Raw genomic sequence first — 16,407 nt, forward strand, 5'->3', positions numbered from 1 at the left:
CCTGTTTGTTCACAATTGTAGCATGTTCTTGGCCTGGCATCTAAAGCCTGTTTTACTGCAGCTGCCACAATTTGCCCTTGTTCATTAATGTCTCTGGCATCTAAAGCCTGTTTTACTGCAGCTGCCACGACTTGCTCTTGTTAATTAATGTCTCTACATAATTTAATATATGTGTTTAAATCTTCATGTTTCCATGGTCTAATGATATCTCTGCACCAACAATTCGCTTGCTCATAAGCCAGGTGTTTTAGTAATGGCATTGCTTGTTCTGTATTCCCCAAAACTCTGGTAGCTGTTTGAATAAGCCTATCTACAAATTCAGCATAAGGTTCATTAGCTCCTTGTATTACCTTAGATAATTGACCTTGTAAACCTCCATGTCCTTGTAAAGTCTTCCATGCCTTAATTGCATCTACAGCAATTTGTGCGTATACACCAGGATCATATGCAATTTGTTGCTGCTGATCCTCATAAGGTCCCTTTCCTAACAACGTATCTAGATTTCTCTGAGGATAACCAGCTGCTGCATTTCGCCTAGCCGTCTCCTTGCAAAATTCCTCATTGGCAACCTTCCATAACAGGTATTGTCCTCCATTTAGCACAGCTTTACACATATTAGCCCAATCTGCTGGCGTCATGTTCAAGTTGTTAATGGATTCGACCATGCTTACAGTGAAGGGTGCTTGAGGACCATAGGTTGTTACAGCCTCTTTTAGCTGCTTCACTGTTTTGAAATTCAAAACTTGGTAAAATCGCTGCCCTCCTGCCTCAAATACAGGGCATGTTAATATTTGAGATCTTGTCTCAGGATCCCAACTATCAACTGCGGGGGTTGGGGACCTCCCAGCATATGGAGGTGGCCTTGTTAGTTGGACACTTATGTCCTCTGGTGATAGAAAGGTGTTAGTAGCAGTCTCCTGTTGTAACTTTCCCCCATCTTGGCTTACTCCGATTAGTGTTCATGGAACATTCCCGGGACGCTGTGGTGCCGCATCCCGAGCAGGAGGTGGTCAGGAGTGAGTGAGGCTCAGCCCCTGCCCCTGCAAGTTCTGACACAGAGACCCACAATTCAATGGCAGAACTGGGCCACCAGAGCCTGGGAGAGGGAGCACAGCAGGGATCCACATTTTTTCCTGATGGTGAGGAAAGGCTTCTCAGGAAAGGGGACTTCTCAGATCACGCCTGAGGGAGGAACAACTGATCCAGAGAAGGAGGGAGGGGAGGAGGGTGGGCGATGTGAATAGAGCCAGGACCTGGAGCACTTGGATGCTCTGAGTGTGGAGCGTCGGGTGGGCAACATCCAACAGGAGGGAGGGGGGGGATGCCCGTGTGAGCGGCTGGGCTGTGAGTAGCATCAAGGGCTTCATCACGAGCCTTGGAAGGGCTGAGCGTAGAAACAGGACAGACACCCAGGAGTGTCCAGGAAAGAAAGCAATTCAGTGTGGACGGATTCTAAAAGGGAGAGGGGAGGGAGGGAAGGAGACTCAGACGGTCAGCCTGGCGCACGGCCCACCAGTGTCAAACACCTGGCAGGTATCAGGGAGCTCTGGAGGAGTTCTGAGCAGGTGGTTGGGTGGCTGCAGACGAAAGCTGACCTGGAACTCATGGGCAGGGGTCTCAGAAAGGGGCCGGAGCCATGGTCCAGGCGAGCGAGGCTGGGCCTCACTAAGCAGAGGGAGGCTAAGCAGGAGAGGAGGATGGGTTGGGAGGCTCCAAAATGAGACGGCGCAGAACCAGGTGACTGTGCCCAGGGGAAGAGGGCACAGAGACAACTGTGGCTCTCAGAAATCTAGATGATGGTGGGCAGGATCAGCAGGGCTATCCAAGAGGCAGTCCAGACTGGGGACAGGGGGACAGACACTGGCTTCACTGTGGAGCTGGCCAGCAGGAGGGGCTTGTGGGACACTCCTCAAGGGAAGGGCCAAAGAGCAGTTGGAGTGGACAGGGATGCAGTCCCAGCACAGTCAGTGGAGAAGAGGGAAGGGAAGAGTCCAAGGGAGGAAACACGAATCTGGGCTCAGGTTCCCCAAGCGCCGGCGGAGGACACCCACCAGTCCTCATCCACACTGTGGACCCTGGGGTGTCTAGGAACTCCACCCCTTTTGAATCTGCACCTCTCACGGTGAGAGCAGAAGCTCAGGCCCTGCGTCCCTGAAGAAAAGGCGTGGACACGGGGCCTAGCAATCAGAATGCACCCCCGAGGCACTAACTTGGGGGTAAATGGCATGGAGAATTAGACACCACGAAGGACCCCTTAGGACAAAGGCAGAGATGCAGACAGGGGGTCCACAAGCTGTAGTGGAAGAGCCAAGCTCATTCTAACTCGGTAAAAATTTATTTTGTGAACTGGGGCTGGGGCTCAGTGGTAGAGCGCTTGCCTAGCACGTGTGAGGCACTGGGTTTGAGCCTCAGCACCACATAAAAATAAACAAATAAAATAAAGTTATTATGTCCGTCTACAACTAAAAAAAATATTTTAGTCACCTGCACAAAAATCAACTCAATGTGGATCAAAGACTTAGGCACTAGAACAGAGACCCTGCACCTAATAGAAGAACAAATAGGCCCAAATCCTCACCACGTCAGCCTAGGACCTGACTTCCTTAATAAGACTCCAAAAGTGCAAGGAGTAAAATCAAAAATCAATAAATGGGATGGATTCAAATTAAAAAGCTTCTTCTCAGCAAAGGAAACAATTGATAATGTGAGGAGGGAGCCTACAGATTGGGAGAAAATCTTTACCACGTGCACCTCCAATAAAGCATTAATCTCTAGGACCTACAAAGAACTCCAAAAACTTGACACCAAACAAATAAATGACCCAATCAATAAATGGGCTAAGGAACTGGACAGACACTTCACAGAAGAAGTACAATTGATCAACAAATATATGAAAAAGTGTTCAACATCTCCAGCAATTAGAGAACTGCAGATCAAAACTACACTAAGATTTCATCTCACCCCTGTCAGAATGGCAGTCATCAAGAACACAGGCAACAATAAATATTGGCGAGAATGTGGGAAAAGGCACACTCATACACTGCTGGTGGGACTGCAAATTGGTGCAGCTGACATGGAAAGCAGTATGGAGATTCCTTGGAAAACTGGGAATGGAACCACCATTTGGCCCAGCTATCCCACTCCTTGGTTTATACCCACAGGGCTTAAAATCAGCATCCTACAGTGACACAGCCACATCAATGTTTATAACAGCCCAATTCACAATAGCTAGACTATGGAACCAACCTAGGTGCCCCTCAATAGATGAATGGATAAAGAAAATGTGGTGTATATACTCAATGGAATATCACTCAGCTTTAATGAAGAGTGAAATTATGGCATTTGCCAGTGAATGGTTGGAGTTGGAGAATATCATGCTAAGTGAAATAAGCCAATCCCCAAAAACCGAAGGCCGAATGTTTTCTCTAATATGCGGATGCTGCTTCCCAATAAGGTGGGGAGCACTAGAGAAGAGCAGTGTTACCTTAGATTAGGTAGAGGAAGTGATGGGAGGGGCAGGAGGGGATGTGGGGATAGAGAAGATAGTAGAAGGAAACAGACATCATTACTGTATGTATATATGTGACTACATGAGCGATATGATTCTGCAACAAGTACACTCAGAAAAATGAGAAATTATATCCCATCTATGTATATCAAAGTGCATAAATGCATTCTACTGTCATGTATAACTAATTAGAACAAAAAATTTTAATTTTACTTAGAATTGAACCCAGGACCTCATGCATGCCAGGCAAACACTTTACCACGAGTTATACAACCAACCCAGAAGGGTCACATTTAAACATCCAGGACTGAGCCATGGCACTGCAAATTGTGTCCTCTGAGATGCCACCCGGTGTCAGCAGAGAGAATATCAACATCTCAGCCTGTGGGGGCAGCAGAGAGAGGAAGAGGAAGGTGAGGAAGGAGGAGGGGAGGGGGAGAGGGAGGAGGAAGAGGAGGAGGAGGGGGAGAGAGGAAGGGAGAAGAGAGGTTCTACTGTAACCTGGTTGCAGCTTCTCCTCCCAGAGCTTCCTCCACATCTGAGTCTCTGGTCCCCCAGAGATGCTGAGAGTCCCCCAAATCCTTTCAAAAGTTTATTGACCCATTCAAAGCCACATCGAGAGACCACTTTCCACCCAATAGGGTGGCCACCATCAAAAGAACAGAAAATAACAAGTGCTGGCAAAGATATGGAAAAATTGTGTCCTGTTGGTGGGATTGCCAAATCATCCATCCATTCATTCATGATGAGTTCCTCAAAAAATTAAAAATGAAATTACCATGATTGAGCAATCCCACTTCTGGATGCATCCCCAAGAGAACTGGAAGCAAACCATACGCCTGTGTTCACTGCACCACTGTCCACATAGCCCAAAGGTGGCAATGACCCAAATGTCCACCAAGAGGCAAGGAATGAGCGGCTGGGGTGGACACAGCCAATGAAATGTTGTTCAGCCTTTAAGAAGAGGGAGATTCCTGTACAGGATGCAATATATATAAACCTTGAGGACACCAAGGCAAACAAGCAGGCCAGTCACAAAGGGGCAAGTAGCGCAGGATCCCAGTCACATGCCGGATCTGACTTTCCACCCAAGCAGAAAGTGGGTCAGGGCTGGGAGGAGGAGGGGGCTTAGTGTCCTGCAGGCATGGAGTTTTGGTTGACAAGATGAAAACACTCTAGAGATCGGTCGCACAATAATGTGAACACACCGATCGACACTGCACCGTGAAAATGCTCATAGTGATAAATTTAATGTTGTGGGCTTACCACAGAACTTAAAAAGTCTATTTCCTGTCTAAGTGAGGAATGGAGGGCTCCCTTGCTCACCAAACCTTCTCCAAACAGGAGACGCTGTCTCTCCCTGGTGGCAGAGCTAATCCTAGAATCCCGCCTGCTGGGGTTCGGGGTCCCCTACCGGGTGGGGCTTAGCTCTGAGGCAGGAGGTCCACTTATAGTACCTGGGACGTGGGTGAGGTTTCCAGAGAGAGGCGCGTGGAGGGGAGAAGTGGGGACCCAGCGTGGGTCAGCCCCCTGATGACGCAGTTCTCCTATCTTGGGTGCCGCAGCTCATTTAAACCTTGCTAGAATTCTTCAGAATTGGGGGGCTAGCACGTCCCCTAGTTCACAAACTAGGAGACAGAGACTAAGATGAAAAGCCACCTGCCTGGGGTCACACCTCCCAGAAGGGGTGGAGCTGGGACTCAAAGCCAGCACGCTGCATCTGAGCATCTGAGCACAATCCCGCACTCAGGCGGGAAGGACCTTAGGGAAGGAGCCCCTCAGGGACCCGCAGGCCACAAGGTGGGGGGGCTCATCCTTCAGGCCCTTCAGGCCCTCCCCGGCTTCCCCAGATCTCCTATTTGCTGCCAACATATCCCCTACCCGGACACTGTCCAGTGCTCCAAGGACTCTCTCTGGTGGGGCTGGGCTGGAGGGAAGCCAGACAGAGCTGGTCCAAGCTTCGGGGCATGATGGGGTGGCTCCCGGACTTGTCACAGTGGCAAGGACTGAGCCCACACTCTTGGCAGACGCCTGGGAGGCCCACTCCCTAGCCCCCCCCCCCCACGAAGGTGAACTTTGTCCCCTCTCTCGCTCCCTCCTCCCCTCTCCTCTCTGCACCTGGGTAGGAATCTTGCAAAGTCCTTTTGGTGGCTAGAAATCCTGCCCTCCCCCTGGGTGGCTCAGCCTCCTGCCCCTGAGATGCTGTGGAAGTGCGCTGGTGGCCACTGCGGCCTTGGGTAAGGCCCGGCTTGGAGGACTCCGGTCCTCACCATATCCAGGAGATAGTAAGCAATGCCCATCAGATACACCCCACAATGCTCCTGGGGGACCCCCAACTTCCCCTTCCTCCCCACCAGCTGCCCCCAAGTTCGCTGGCCAGAAACCTGCCCTCTGGGGCTCCTGTCCTCTCTCCTGCCCACTTCTAGAGAGGCCTCCCCTGGCCCTGGCCAAACCCTCCTCAAGTTCTCCACACCTGGGCTGGCCAAGACTGGTGCCACTGGACACCAGTGACCACTCCAATTTGAATCAATTAAAATTAAATTGAATTGCCAGGCATGTCCACCGGTAATCTCAGCCACTCGGGAGGCTGAGGCAAGTTCAAAGCCAGCCTGGACAAGTTAGTGAGAGCCTCTGTCAAAAGTGCAGAATAAAAAGGGCTGGGGTACAGCTCCGTGGCTGAGCACTTCCCTGGCATACAGGAGTGCCACAGTCTGGCTGGGCACAAATGCCGCAGTCTGGCTGGGCACACAATCACGAGCCACCACACAGCTTGTAGATTCAAACAGCAACTCTTTATTCCCGAACTCACACCAGCCGTCTACAATCACGTTCTGGGGAAATCCACTTTCTCTTCCCAAATCCACCTCCACTGGGCTTCTGTCTCCAAAATATACTGTCTGAATCCCGTGAGAACTCAAGGGGAACTCAGGCAGCAGGATACGCCCTATTCCCAGCAGGAATAATCTTAAACCTTAAACCTGGAACCTAAACTGGGAACGTCCTAAACACGATTATCTTAAAACCGGGAACACCCTAATCTGCCTTGGTCCTTGAGCAAGGTCACCTACATTCAATGTCACTGCAACATGTCAGCAACATGGGGTACGCTGGCAAGGAAATTGTCATACCTACTTGGCTAATGGCTCCCAGCACAGGAGACCCTGGGTGCAATTCCCGGGACTGGAAAAAGATGAAATTTAAATAAAAAATTCAGTTCCTCAGCCCCACTAGCCACATCTGAAGGGCGCTTGGCTACCGAGTTTGGACAGTGCCAGTGATATGACAATCCAGAAAGTTCTGTGGGACAGGATCCAGTTCTTCCTTGCTCCCCGGCGCCTCTCTGCATCGACCACCCGTGCGTCTCCCCTGTTAGGGGCAGCTGGCTGGCCTGCCAAGTCCACCGATGCTGGGAGCCATTAGCCAAGTAGGTATGACAATTTCCTTGCCAGCGTACCCCATGTTGCTTAGTGGAAGGACTCGTGGAAATAGGACATTTTGCAGTGACATTGCATGTAGGTGACCTTGCTCAAGGACCAAGGCGGATCCGGGTTTAGGGTGTTCCCGGTTTAGGATAATCCGGGTTTAGGGCGTTCCCGGTTTAGGACTATCCGGGTTTAAGGTTATTCCTGCTGGGAACAGGGCGTATCCTGCTGCCTGAGTTCCCCTTGAGTTCTCACGGGATTCAGACAGTATTTTTTGGGAGACAGAAGCCCAGTGGGGGTGGATTTGGGCAGAGAACGTGGATTTCCCCAGAACGTGTTTGTAGAGTGCCGGTGTGAGTTCAGGAATAAAGAGTTGCTGTTTGAATCTACAAGCTGTGTGGTGGCTCGTGATTTTGTGCCCAGCCAGACTGCGGCACACCCACACAAATTAGTTGCATTAGCTAAGTTGCTAGCAGCAAACAACGCCCTCTGTGTCTCAGTTTCCCCAGATGCAAAATGAGGAGGACAACGACATCAGCTCCCACCCCTTCCCCACCTCTGTGGAAGGTTTTAATAAGACATAAATAAGCATTACCGGCTATTGTTACTTTGTTACGTACTTTTGTTACACTGAAGCAAGCTTCTCTCTTTAAGTCTGCACTAATGATGAATGATTCCCAAAATGAATGGGAAAATGGGGTGACCCAAAGGTACCCCGTAGGATCCCGTTTGTGTATTCAAAGTGCACGGAATGTTTCCTGAGTGCAATCTACATTGGAGCTCCTCAGCCAAGGGGTCTTCACACCCTAGGGGGGGTACTGGGCACTGCCTGTGGTCTGAATGTGTGTCCCGGATCCCTATGCTGAAGTTCTCTTATGTGGGGACATTAAGTCATGAAGGCTCCCCTCATGAATGGAATCTGTACTTTCATAAGAGACTCCAGAGGCACCCTCACCTCTTCCACTGCATGAGGACACAGCCAGAGGGTGAGGTTGTGTCAGGAACAGCCCCCCTGCCAGACCCCAATCTGCTGGGGTTGGACCTTGGACTTCCTAACTTTTATCAGAACTGTGACAGACAATGCCATTGTTTATAATAGTGTAATGTTTATATTAATATAATGCCATTGCTTATAGTAACATAAACAAAAGCCCACCTAGTCTGTGGGCTTTTGTTTTAGCACCCAAATGCACTAAGACAGTCAGGAAACATCTTGGGTTGTTCAAACTGGGAGTGTGGGAGGTGTGTGGGGAGAGAGCTGCCGGGGTCCCTAGACAGAGCCCAGCAATGCTCCTCAGCACCCCGCCGTGCCCAGGACGGACCTTTAACACAGGAATGGATCAGCCCCAGCCCCAAACAGCCGGGAGCCCGGGGGCAGATGCCCCAGCGGGGAAATGTGCACCCCAGACCAAGCGTAGGGGATGCTGAGCTGGGGACTGGTTTGGAGGAGCTCTCGGAAGCCTTCTTAAAATTTCTGTCTCTCCCCCCGCTGCCCCGCCCTCTCCCAGGAGAGGATGTGCTCATGTATCCCTGTGCCATGACAAGTTACATTTTTTTAAAAAAAGGAAACAAAATAACAGCAAATGTATCCAGTCCAACCAAAGAAACAAAGCCCTGCCTTTGAGTGCCCTCCTCCCTGAGGGTTCTTGCCTCCCCTCTCAGGGGGCTCCTGCGTCTGCCCTCTCTCCTCAGCACTTCCTTATCTCCCCACTGAACCCCAAGATTTGCTGTACTTGGCCTGCTTCGGAGATGCTGATTCCTCCCCAGGCTTCTGGGACGCAGCTCTCCTCCTTCTCTGGCTGCTGCCAGGACTTGTCCAAGGTCCCTTTCCTCTTCTTATCTCGCCAGGGTTGCTGGTCTCCGCTGCTCTGGCCCGGGCCTCGCCCTCCTGCATTTCGAAGCAGGACCAGCTAATTAATTTGTGGGGTCCAGTGCAAAGGACAAGGTGGGGGTCCGTGTTGAAAGGATCAGGAAGAATGTCAAGTGAGTGAGCATTAAATCCAGCACAGGGCCCTTCTGAGCCCGGGACCCTGGGTGACCTCACAGGGCTCATGTCTAGGAAGTGCCCATGTACATCGGGATAACTTCTGATGGTCACTGCAGAAGGCAGGACACTTCCCCCAAAGATGCCCTTGCATTAGTCCCACGTCACATCCCATTGGCAGGTGGGATCTGGGTTATGGACCTGACATTAGGGATATTATCCTGGGGTGATGGTTGGTTCCGTTGTCCACTTGATGACCCTCCAGTCACCAGTGTAGCCATGGATAGGTGCCTGTGGATGTGGTTAACACCCACAATTCATTGACTCTAAGTAACAGGGTGACCCTTGAGAGATGTTGGTGGGACTCATGGTTGAGCAAAGCAGAGCTTCCCCTGCCTCCGACTGTCACCGTGCCCGGCTTAGTGTACCTGAACCGCAGGCAGCAGGGCAGTGCTCGGGATGCTGGAGAGCACTCAGCAAACCCCAGACACCTGAGGCTGCCTGAGGCATGCTTCCATTGACACAGGTCCTCACAGGCTCACCAGAACAGGTGACCCACGCAGTCAGAACCTGACCACTGGTCTCTGGAGCTCGGGGGGGGGGGGGGGGGGAGTGGCTGCTCAGCATGAGGGAATGTTTTGGATCTAGACAGAGATGGAGGCTGTTCAAGGGTGTGAAAGTACCAAATGCCACTGTAATTCACCACTGAGCTGGTGAATTTTATGTCATATGAATTTGACATTAATAAAAATCGCTAATTTAGGTTCATGTTTTTATCTCCATTACTGAGTTTTTGGTGACTACCTCTGTCCCTAAGACTTTGCTCAGGGTACTGAGCCCAGGCCTGCTCCAGTCCCTCCCCACTCAGGTCCACAGGGAGCTAATGCCTGCACCTAACCCTGCCCGGACCCAGGCTCCGCTCCCAGCTGCCTGCAGCCTGGCCTCTCGGGGCAAACTGAAATCCACCTTGTGGGAGTCCCTGTGTGTCGCCCGGTCTCTGGCCTCCCTGTCTCTTTCCTAACCCTCCCCACCGCTCAAGGGCTAGCCTCACAGACCTGCGTGATCCCTGGGAGGTCCCCAGGGTCCCCGGCTCAGAAGGGTCTGGGGCTGGAATTGATGCTGACCCATTGGAAATTCTTCCTGATCATTTTGATCATGGGCCCCATCTTGTCCTTTGTACTAGACCTCACAAATTAAGAGGCTGGTCCTGCATGAAAATGCAGGAAGGGCAGAGGTCTGGGACAGAGCAGGTGACCCACGCAGTCAGAACCTGCTCTAAAATCAACTCCTCTCCTTTCCCCCAACTTCAGCCCAGCCTACCTCTCCACTGGGGCAGTCTCCCACCCTGTCCTCCACCTGGGCCTCCACTTCCCCCTCCAGTGGCCCAGCCTCTCACACGGGCCTCCCTGCTTCCCTCTGAGCCTGCTTCCTCCCAGGAACCTCTGCTCTCCCAACTCTCTTCGCCATAAACAGATGCTCACAGTGATGGAATGATCTTTCTATGGAGGGTGGCTTCAGTCAGGGACAGTTGTCTAGGGGGTGCCCCACAGCAGGGCTCAAACTGTCCCTCTGCAGACCCTTTCATTCTTCTGCTGGTCTTGGTGACTCTCTCTCCGTCTCCCTCCCTCTCCCAATCTGCACACAGGCACTCCCCCACCAGCTGCAATCTGGAAGAAATTACTCTAAATGACTGCTAAACAGCCAGACTTCCCCAGTGTCAGGAAATTCCAAGCTGGGCACGGGGAGGGCCAGCGCATCCACCCCCAGCCCTCTGCGTGTAGAGCACACCCAGTCCTGGCCTCCTGCCCCAGAGCCAGCGCAGGGGCCTCAGCCCTTGCACCACTGCTTCCTCGTCCTTTAAATCCTGGAGGCAAACTTTTTGGGGATAAGGAACGCTGGGAGGGGCTTGTGGCTTAACCCTCTCTGCCCAGGAACAAGGAATAGAGCCAGACGGAGGACTAGGTGTGACTGGGCTCCTTCCATGGCCCCCGAGAGGGGCTGACGGTTCTCCTGCAGGTAAAGAAGAAAGCCTATGCCAGGGCTTGCTAGGGTGGGCTAGGACTGGGCCTGGACCCTGGGTCCGAGGGAGGAGGCTGGGCCTGGACCCCTGGGTCTGAGGGAGGAGGCTGGGCCTGGACCCCTGGGTCTGACGGAGGAGGCTGGGCCTGGACCCCTGGGTCTGAGGGAGGAGGCTGGGCCTGGACCCCTGGGTCCGAGGGAGGAGGCTGGGCCTGGACCCTGGGTCCGAGGGAGGAGGCTGGGCCTGGACCCCTGGGTCCGGGGGAGGAGGCTGGGCCTGGACCCCTGGGTCCGGGGGAGGAGGCTGGGCCTGGACCCCTGGGTCCGGGGGAGGAGGCTGGGCCTGGACCCTGGGTCCAGGGAGGGGGTCTGGGTCTGGACCCCGGGTCTGAGGGAGGGGGTCTGGGTCTGGACCCTGGGTCTGAGGGAGGAGGCTGGGCCTGGACCCTGGGTCTGAGGGAGGGGGCTGGGCCTGGACCCTGGGTCTGAGGGAGGAGGCTGGTCCTGGACCCTGGGTCTGAGGGAGGAGGCTGGGACTGGACCCTGGGTCTGAGGGAGGAGGCTGGGCCTGGACCCTGGGTCCAGGGAGGGGGTCTGGGTCTGGACCCTGGGTCTGAGGGAGGAGGCTGGGCCTGGACCCCTGGGTCTGAGGGAGGAGGCTGGGTCTGGACCCTGGGTCTGAGGGAGGGGGCTGGGCCTGGACCCTGGGTCTGAGGGAGGAGGCTGGTCCTGGACCCTGGGTCTGAGGGAGGAGGCTGGGCCTGGACCCCTGGGTCCGGGGGAGGAGGCTGGGCCTGGACCCCTGGGTCTGAGGGAGGAGGCTGGGCCTGGACCCCTGGGTCTGAGGGAGGAGGCTGGGCCTGGACCCCTGGGTCCGGGGGAGGAGGCTGGGCCTGGACCCCTGTGTCCGAGGGAGGAGGCTGGGCCTGGACCCCGGGTCTGAGGGAGGAGTCTGGGCCTGGACCCCGGGTCTGAGGGAGGAGGCTGGGGCTGGACCCTGGGTCTGAGGGAGGAGGCTGGGCCTGGACCCCTGGGTCTGAGGGAGGAGGCTGGGCCTGGACCCCTGGGTCTGAGGGAGGAGGCTGGGCCTGGACCCTGGGTCCAGGGAGGGGGTCTGGGTCTGGACCCTGGGTCTGAGGGAGGAGGCTGGGCCTGGACCCTGGGTCTGAGGGAGGGGGCTGGGCCTGGACCCTGGGTCCGAGGGAGGAGGCTGGGTCTGGACCCCGGGTCTGAGGGAGGGGTCTGGGTCTGGACCCTGGGTCCGAGGGAGGAGTGCCCCCCTCCCCTACAGGAGAAATAAGAAAGCTAGGGGCTGGGTCTCCTGGACCTGGGACTGCGGGGGCGGGGGTGGGGGGCTTAGGAGGTGGGACCCGACACCGAGGTCCTGAGTCCTCTCCAGGTTCAGTGTGACACTTCCTCCACCAGGTGAAATCCCGCCCGAAGGAAGAAGGCGCGGGCGGGGGACTAGGAGGCGAGGCGGAGGCGGACTCTGATACAGGGAGGGTCCCAGCCCGAGCCCCGCTGTCGCCTGCCCCGCTCAGAAAGAACCACGAGGTAAGGGACGATGGTGGGCAGGGGTCCCGGGTCCCGACGAGAGGGGAGAGGGTCAGCCCGCCAGAGGCTGCTGTGGCTGAAGTCCCGGCAGCAGCCACGTGGCCTCGGAGGCCCGGGAGGCCCGCAGAAATCCGTCCCCCAGCGGCCGCACCCCTGTTCCCGCCTCTCCCTCGGCTCTGAGAACCAGTCCGGCGGGATCCGGAGCCGGTGGTTTCCGCCCTGTTGGGCAGAGGTGAGCCGGCGGTGCCCTCCACCCCTGCAGCTGGGTCGGGCCCTGCGGGGGGCAGGAAAGGGGGGGCGGCCGGTGGAGGGCCTGCAGCCTGGGCGGCCTGCTCTGGGCCTGTTTGGTGTGTCCCAAACAACAGCCCCTGTGTACGAGATGTGGCCAGTGACGAACTTTTTCCAAGCATGACCTCATCGTCCGAAGCCCTACAACCCTGCTAGGGGGCGATTAGAGCCCTTGATCTAGAGGACACCCAGGCGGGGAGGAGGGAGTGACTTGCCCAGGGTCTCCGGGGCTAGCTAGGAGAATAGGTGGCATTGGAAAACTCTTTCCTCATCTAAAATGAAAAAGAGAAAAGAAAACCACAGACATCTAACGGTGCAAGGGCTTGGCGTTTGTATCAGATTGAACCCGGGCAATTGCACAACCCCGTGGCTATAAGCATATGATATCATCCTTAGACTCGGGAGTTCATCTGCCTGGGCGCCAAATCTGCCCTGCAACATTTAGTCCTGTGTGACCTAGGGCAAGATACCCAGCCTCTCTGTATTGCAGCCATCACACTTCTGTAAAATGGACATTAGAATCTCAGTCTCCCCCTAGTTGGTTGTTTTGAGGATTAAATGAATTAGTTCATCCTGTGAAACACTTAGACCAGTGCTTGATCTAGAATAAGTGCCTTGGAAATAAAAGGCAAGTGTGGCCAGTGTGCTTCATGATGTGCCTGGTTTTCAGAGGGTAAACCCAGGGCTAGGCTGAGGAACTTGTTCAGGATGCCACCAAAAGGAAATGACAATCTGAGCCAAGCATGCATGATGTCAGAAACCACCATCTTAAAGCGCTACCCGGTGCTGGAAGGCAGCTACCTTGCCCCCGTGTGGCACTAGGACAACGGGCGCCCTGAAAAGGGGGCAGAGGGAGCTGCAGGGGAGTGGTGAGTTCAAGAGGAGCAGGCGGTGGAAGGAGCCCTAGCAGGACTCTGGAGTCCCACAGAGCTGGCTTTGTGAGCTTAGGCAAGTCAGGGGTCCTCTTCTGGCTGGTTTCCTTCTCTGGGACCTGGGGGAATGACCCGAGGTGGACTCCCTTCAGCCTTTCTTAAACATTTCACTGAGTGCTGCTACTACGCTCAGATTGGGATTGGCAGCATCTCACCAATCCTTGCCAAAAGACTCTGAAGTATTATATTCGTATCATTCCATTTCCCAGATGAGGAAATGATGTGGGAAAGGCTAAGCAGTTTACCCAGGGCTTCACAGCCCTGGGCACAGCCACAGCCTACCCTGGGTGGCTGGCTTCCTGATCCACCTTTCACCCCCAACTCATGCAGAGCCAAGTGCTGAGATAAAGGGCACTGCTTGGCACCTAGAGAGGACCTTTAAATTATGGACGGAGATCCTTTAATGAGTTGATCATTTAAAAATAAAATGTTAAAAGAGAATGGATCAGAGTAGTTACCATGATGTAAGGACTGCCTTATTTCATAAAGATTTTGTTTCTTTTATAGGGGAGGAGGGAAGAGTGGTTGCGTGCTGGGTTACAATAAAGGTGTATTTATTCATGTAGGTTAAGGTTGGAGAAATGTGATAAATACTGGGGAGATGGCAAATCAAGACAGGTTTCCCCAGAGGGAAAAAAATGCAAAGTGTGTGTGTGTGCGTGTGTGTGTGTGTGTGTGTGTGTAGGGCAGTACTTAGAATACATCCATCTAAACTATTTTAAGTTCTTTCTGCTGTACTTTTTTCCACACTATTGCTGATATACCCCAGAATCCTGGTCACTAAAAACAATGTTGGCTGCATTGTTTGGTCATTCTGTTTTACCAAGTCTTATCTTTGTTCTACACTCTGTTTCACAATTGTTTGGGGAAACATTTTCCCCCAATACTAGCCTACTAGCTCTGCCAACTGGCTAACATCTCCCCCCCCCCCCCCCAGTACTGGAGATTGAACCAGTGGATGCACTACTGCTGAGCTCTCATTTTTATTTATTTATTTTGAGGTGAGGGTCTGACTAAGTTGCTAAGGCTGGCCTTAAACTTGGGGTCCTCTGCCTCAGCCTCTGTCATTGCTGCACCCAGTTACAGCTGGCACAATTATAAATATTGTTTTATTTAATGGAGCTTTGCTATGTGCTCTGTAAGGAAAGCAGTATTATTTCATCCACTTTATAGATAGGAAAACAGAAAGATTAATAGATCTCAATTCATATAGTTGGCAAAGGGCAGGGCTTCGATTGAAACAACAACAAAGGCTTTTCATCATAATAACTGTGACTGTGAAAACAAAGTCCTTCCCAGGAGTTCCATAAAAAACTGCCCAGTTCCAGGACATGGCGGAGGCTGGCTGCACTTCCGTTTGCTGTCCAATCCCAAAGAGCAAGGGTGCACCTAGTCTACAGTTCTCAAGCAGCTGGCTTCAAATATGTGTCGTGCTGCCATTTTTAACCCAAGAGGGGTTTGCATTATTAGTTTCTTACAAAGTATGAGGATTGTATTGTTAGGTCATGGTCTCTCAAACCACATCATTTAAATTACAAAACGCTGTGCAAATATTAGCATCCCCCAGCCCCCAAATCTCCCCAATTAGAACTTGCTATGGCTTTTGTGCCTCTTCGTGTGTCGCGTGTGTGTGTGTGTGTGTGTGTGTGTGTGTGTGTGTACACTAAACCTGCCTTCCCTAGTGGACAAAGTAGGGCCTGTCTGCAAGGATGGGTCCTGGGGAATCTCCAGACTCATCTAGCTGGAGTTTCTACCTGTCAGGTTGGGAAGCATTGTGCAGGGAATGTGGAGGAGCTTCTTTCTGCCTGACCTACAGGAAAGTTCTAATATCAGTTCTCAGGACAATCAGCAGAGCGCCTTGCGCATTTTGGAGTAAGGCAGGCCTAAATCTGAATCTGAGATTTGAGTCCAGGTATCTCTGACCTTGGACCTCTCAGAGCCTCAGTTTCCCCACCTGTAAAATCTGAATAATCACCCCACCACCACCCTGTCCTAGCGAAGAGCATCCTTCGCGAGGACCGCACGGCTGCGGGGCAGGGCTGGGCAGGGCTCCCAGAGATGCGGCGCTGACCGCCTGTGACCCCACAGATGCCGGTGCTGAAGCAGCTGGGCCCCGCACAGCCCAAGAAGAGGACCGAGCGCGGCGCGCTGTCCATCTCGGCGCCGCTCGGCGACTTCCGGCACACACTGCACGTGGGGCGTGGCGGCGACGCCTTCGGGGACACCTCCTTCCTGAGCCGCCACGGCGGCGGACCACCCTCCGAACCCTGCGCTCCGCCCGCGGGGAGCCCACGTAACGCGACGCCGGCCGCAGTGCCGCAGCCCGCAGCGCCCGCCCCCCGCCCATCGGCTCCCGCCGACCCGCTGCTGTCCTTCCACCTGGACCTGGGCCCCTCCATGCTGGACGCCGTGCTGGGAGTCATGGACGCGGAGCGCGCCGCGGCCGTCAAGCCCGACGTGGACGCGCGTCTCGAGGCGCAGCACCCCAGGGCCCGCTGCCGCCCCAACGCCGACCTCGAGCTGGACGATGTCATTGGTCTGTAGGCGTCAGGTTCCCCGCGCCCTCCCTACCGGCACCCCACTTCTGCGCACATAAAACGGCTAAGGTTTGCGCCCGGGCTCTGTCTGTTCACTTTGGCGGGTAAGGGGAGAGGAGAAGAAAAGACTGTGGGGCCCCAGTACTTGAGAGTTGTGCTTGTC

General features: G+C 54.0%; 1 protein-coding gene across 1 annotated transcript; it reads left to right on the forward strand.

The window, feature by feature from the left end:
* Positions 1-10,665: 10,665 nt before the first annotated feature.
* Positions 10,666-16,325, forward strand: Cdc42ep5 (CDC42 effector protein 5). Its single transcript, XM_046430843.2, has 3 exons — positions 10,666-10,930; positions 12,359-12,487; positions 15,796-16,325. Exon 3 carries the CDS (start codon positions 15,796-15,798, stop codon positions 16,249-16,251), a length of 456 nt encoding a protein of 151 aa, XP_046286799.1. The 5' UTR covers positions 10,666-10,930; positions 12,359-12,487; the 3' UTR covers positions 16,252-16,325.
* Positions 16,326-16,407: the final 82 nt, after the last annotated feature.

The sequence above is a fragment of the Marmota monax genome, unplaced genomic scaffold (genome assembly GCF_021218885.2).
Source record: "Marmota monax isolate L192 unplaced genomic scaffold, Marmota_monax_Labrador192_F-V1.1 WCK01_AAM20220418_F8-fsc00215, whole genome shotgun sequence".
Lineage (NCBI taxonomy): Eukaryota > Metazoa > Chordata > Mammalia > Rodentia > Sciuridae > Marmota > Marmota monax.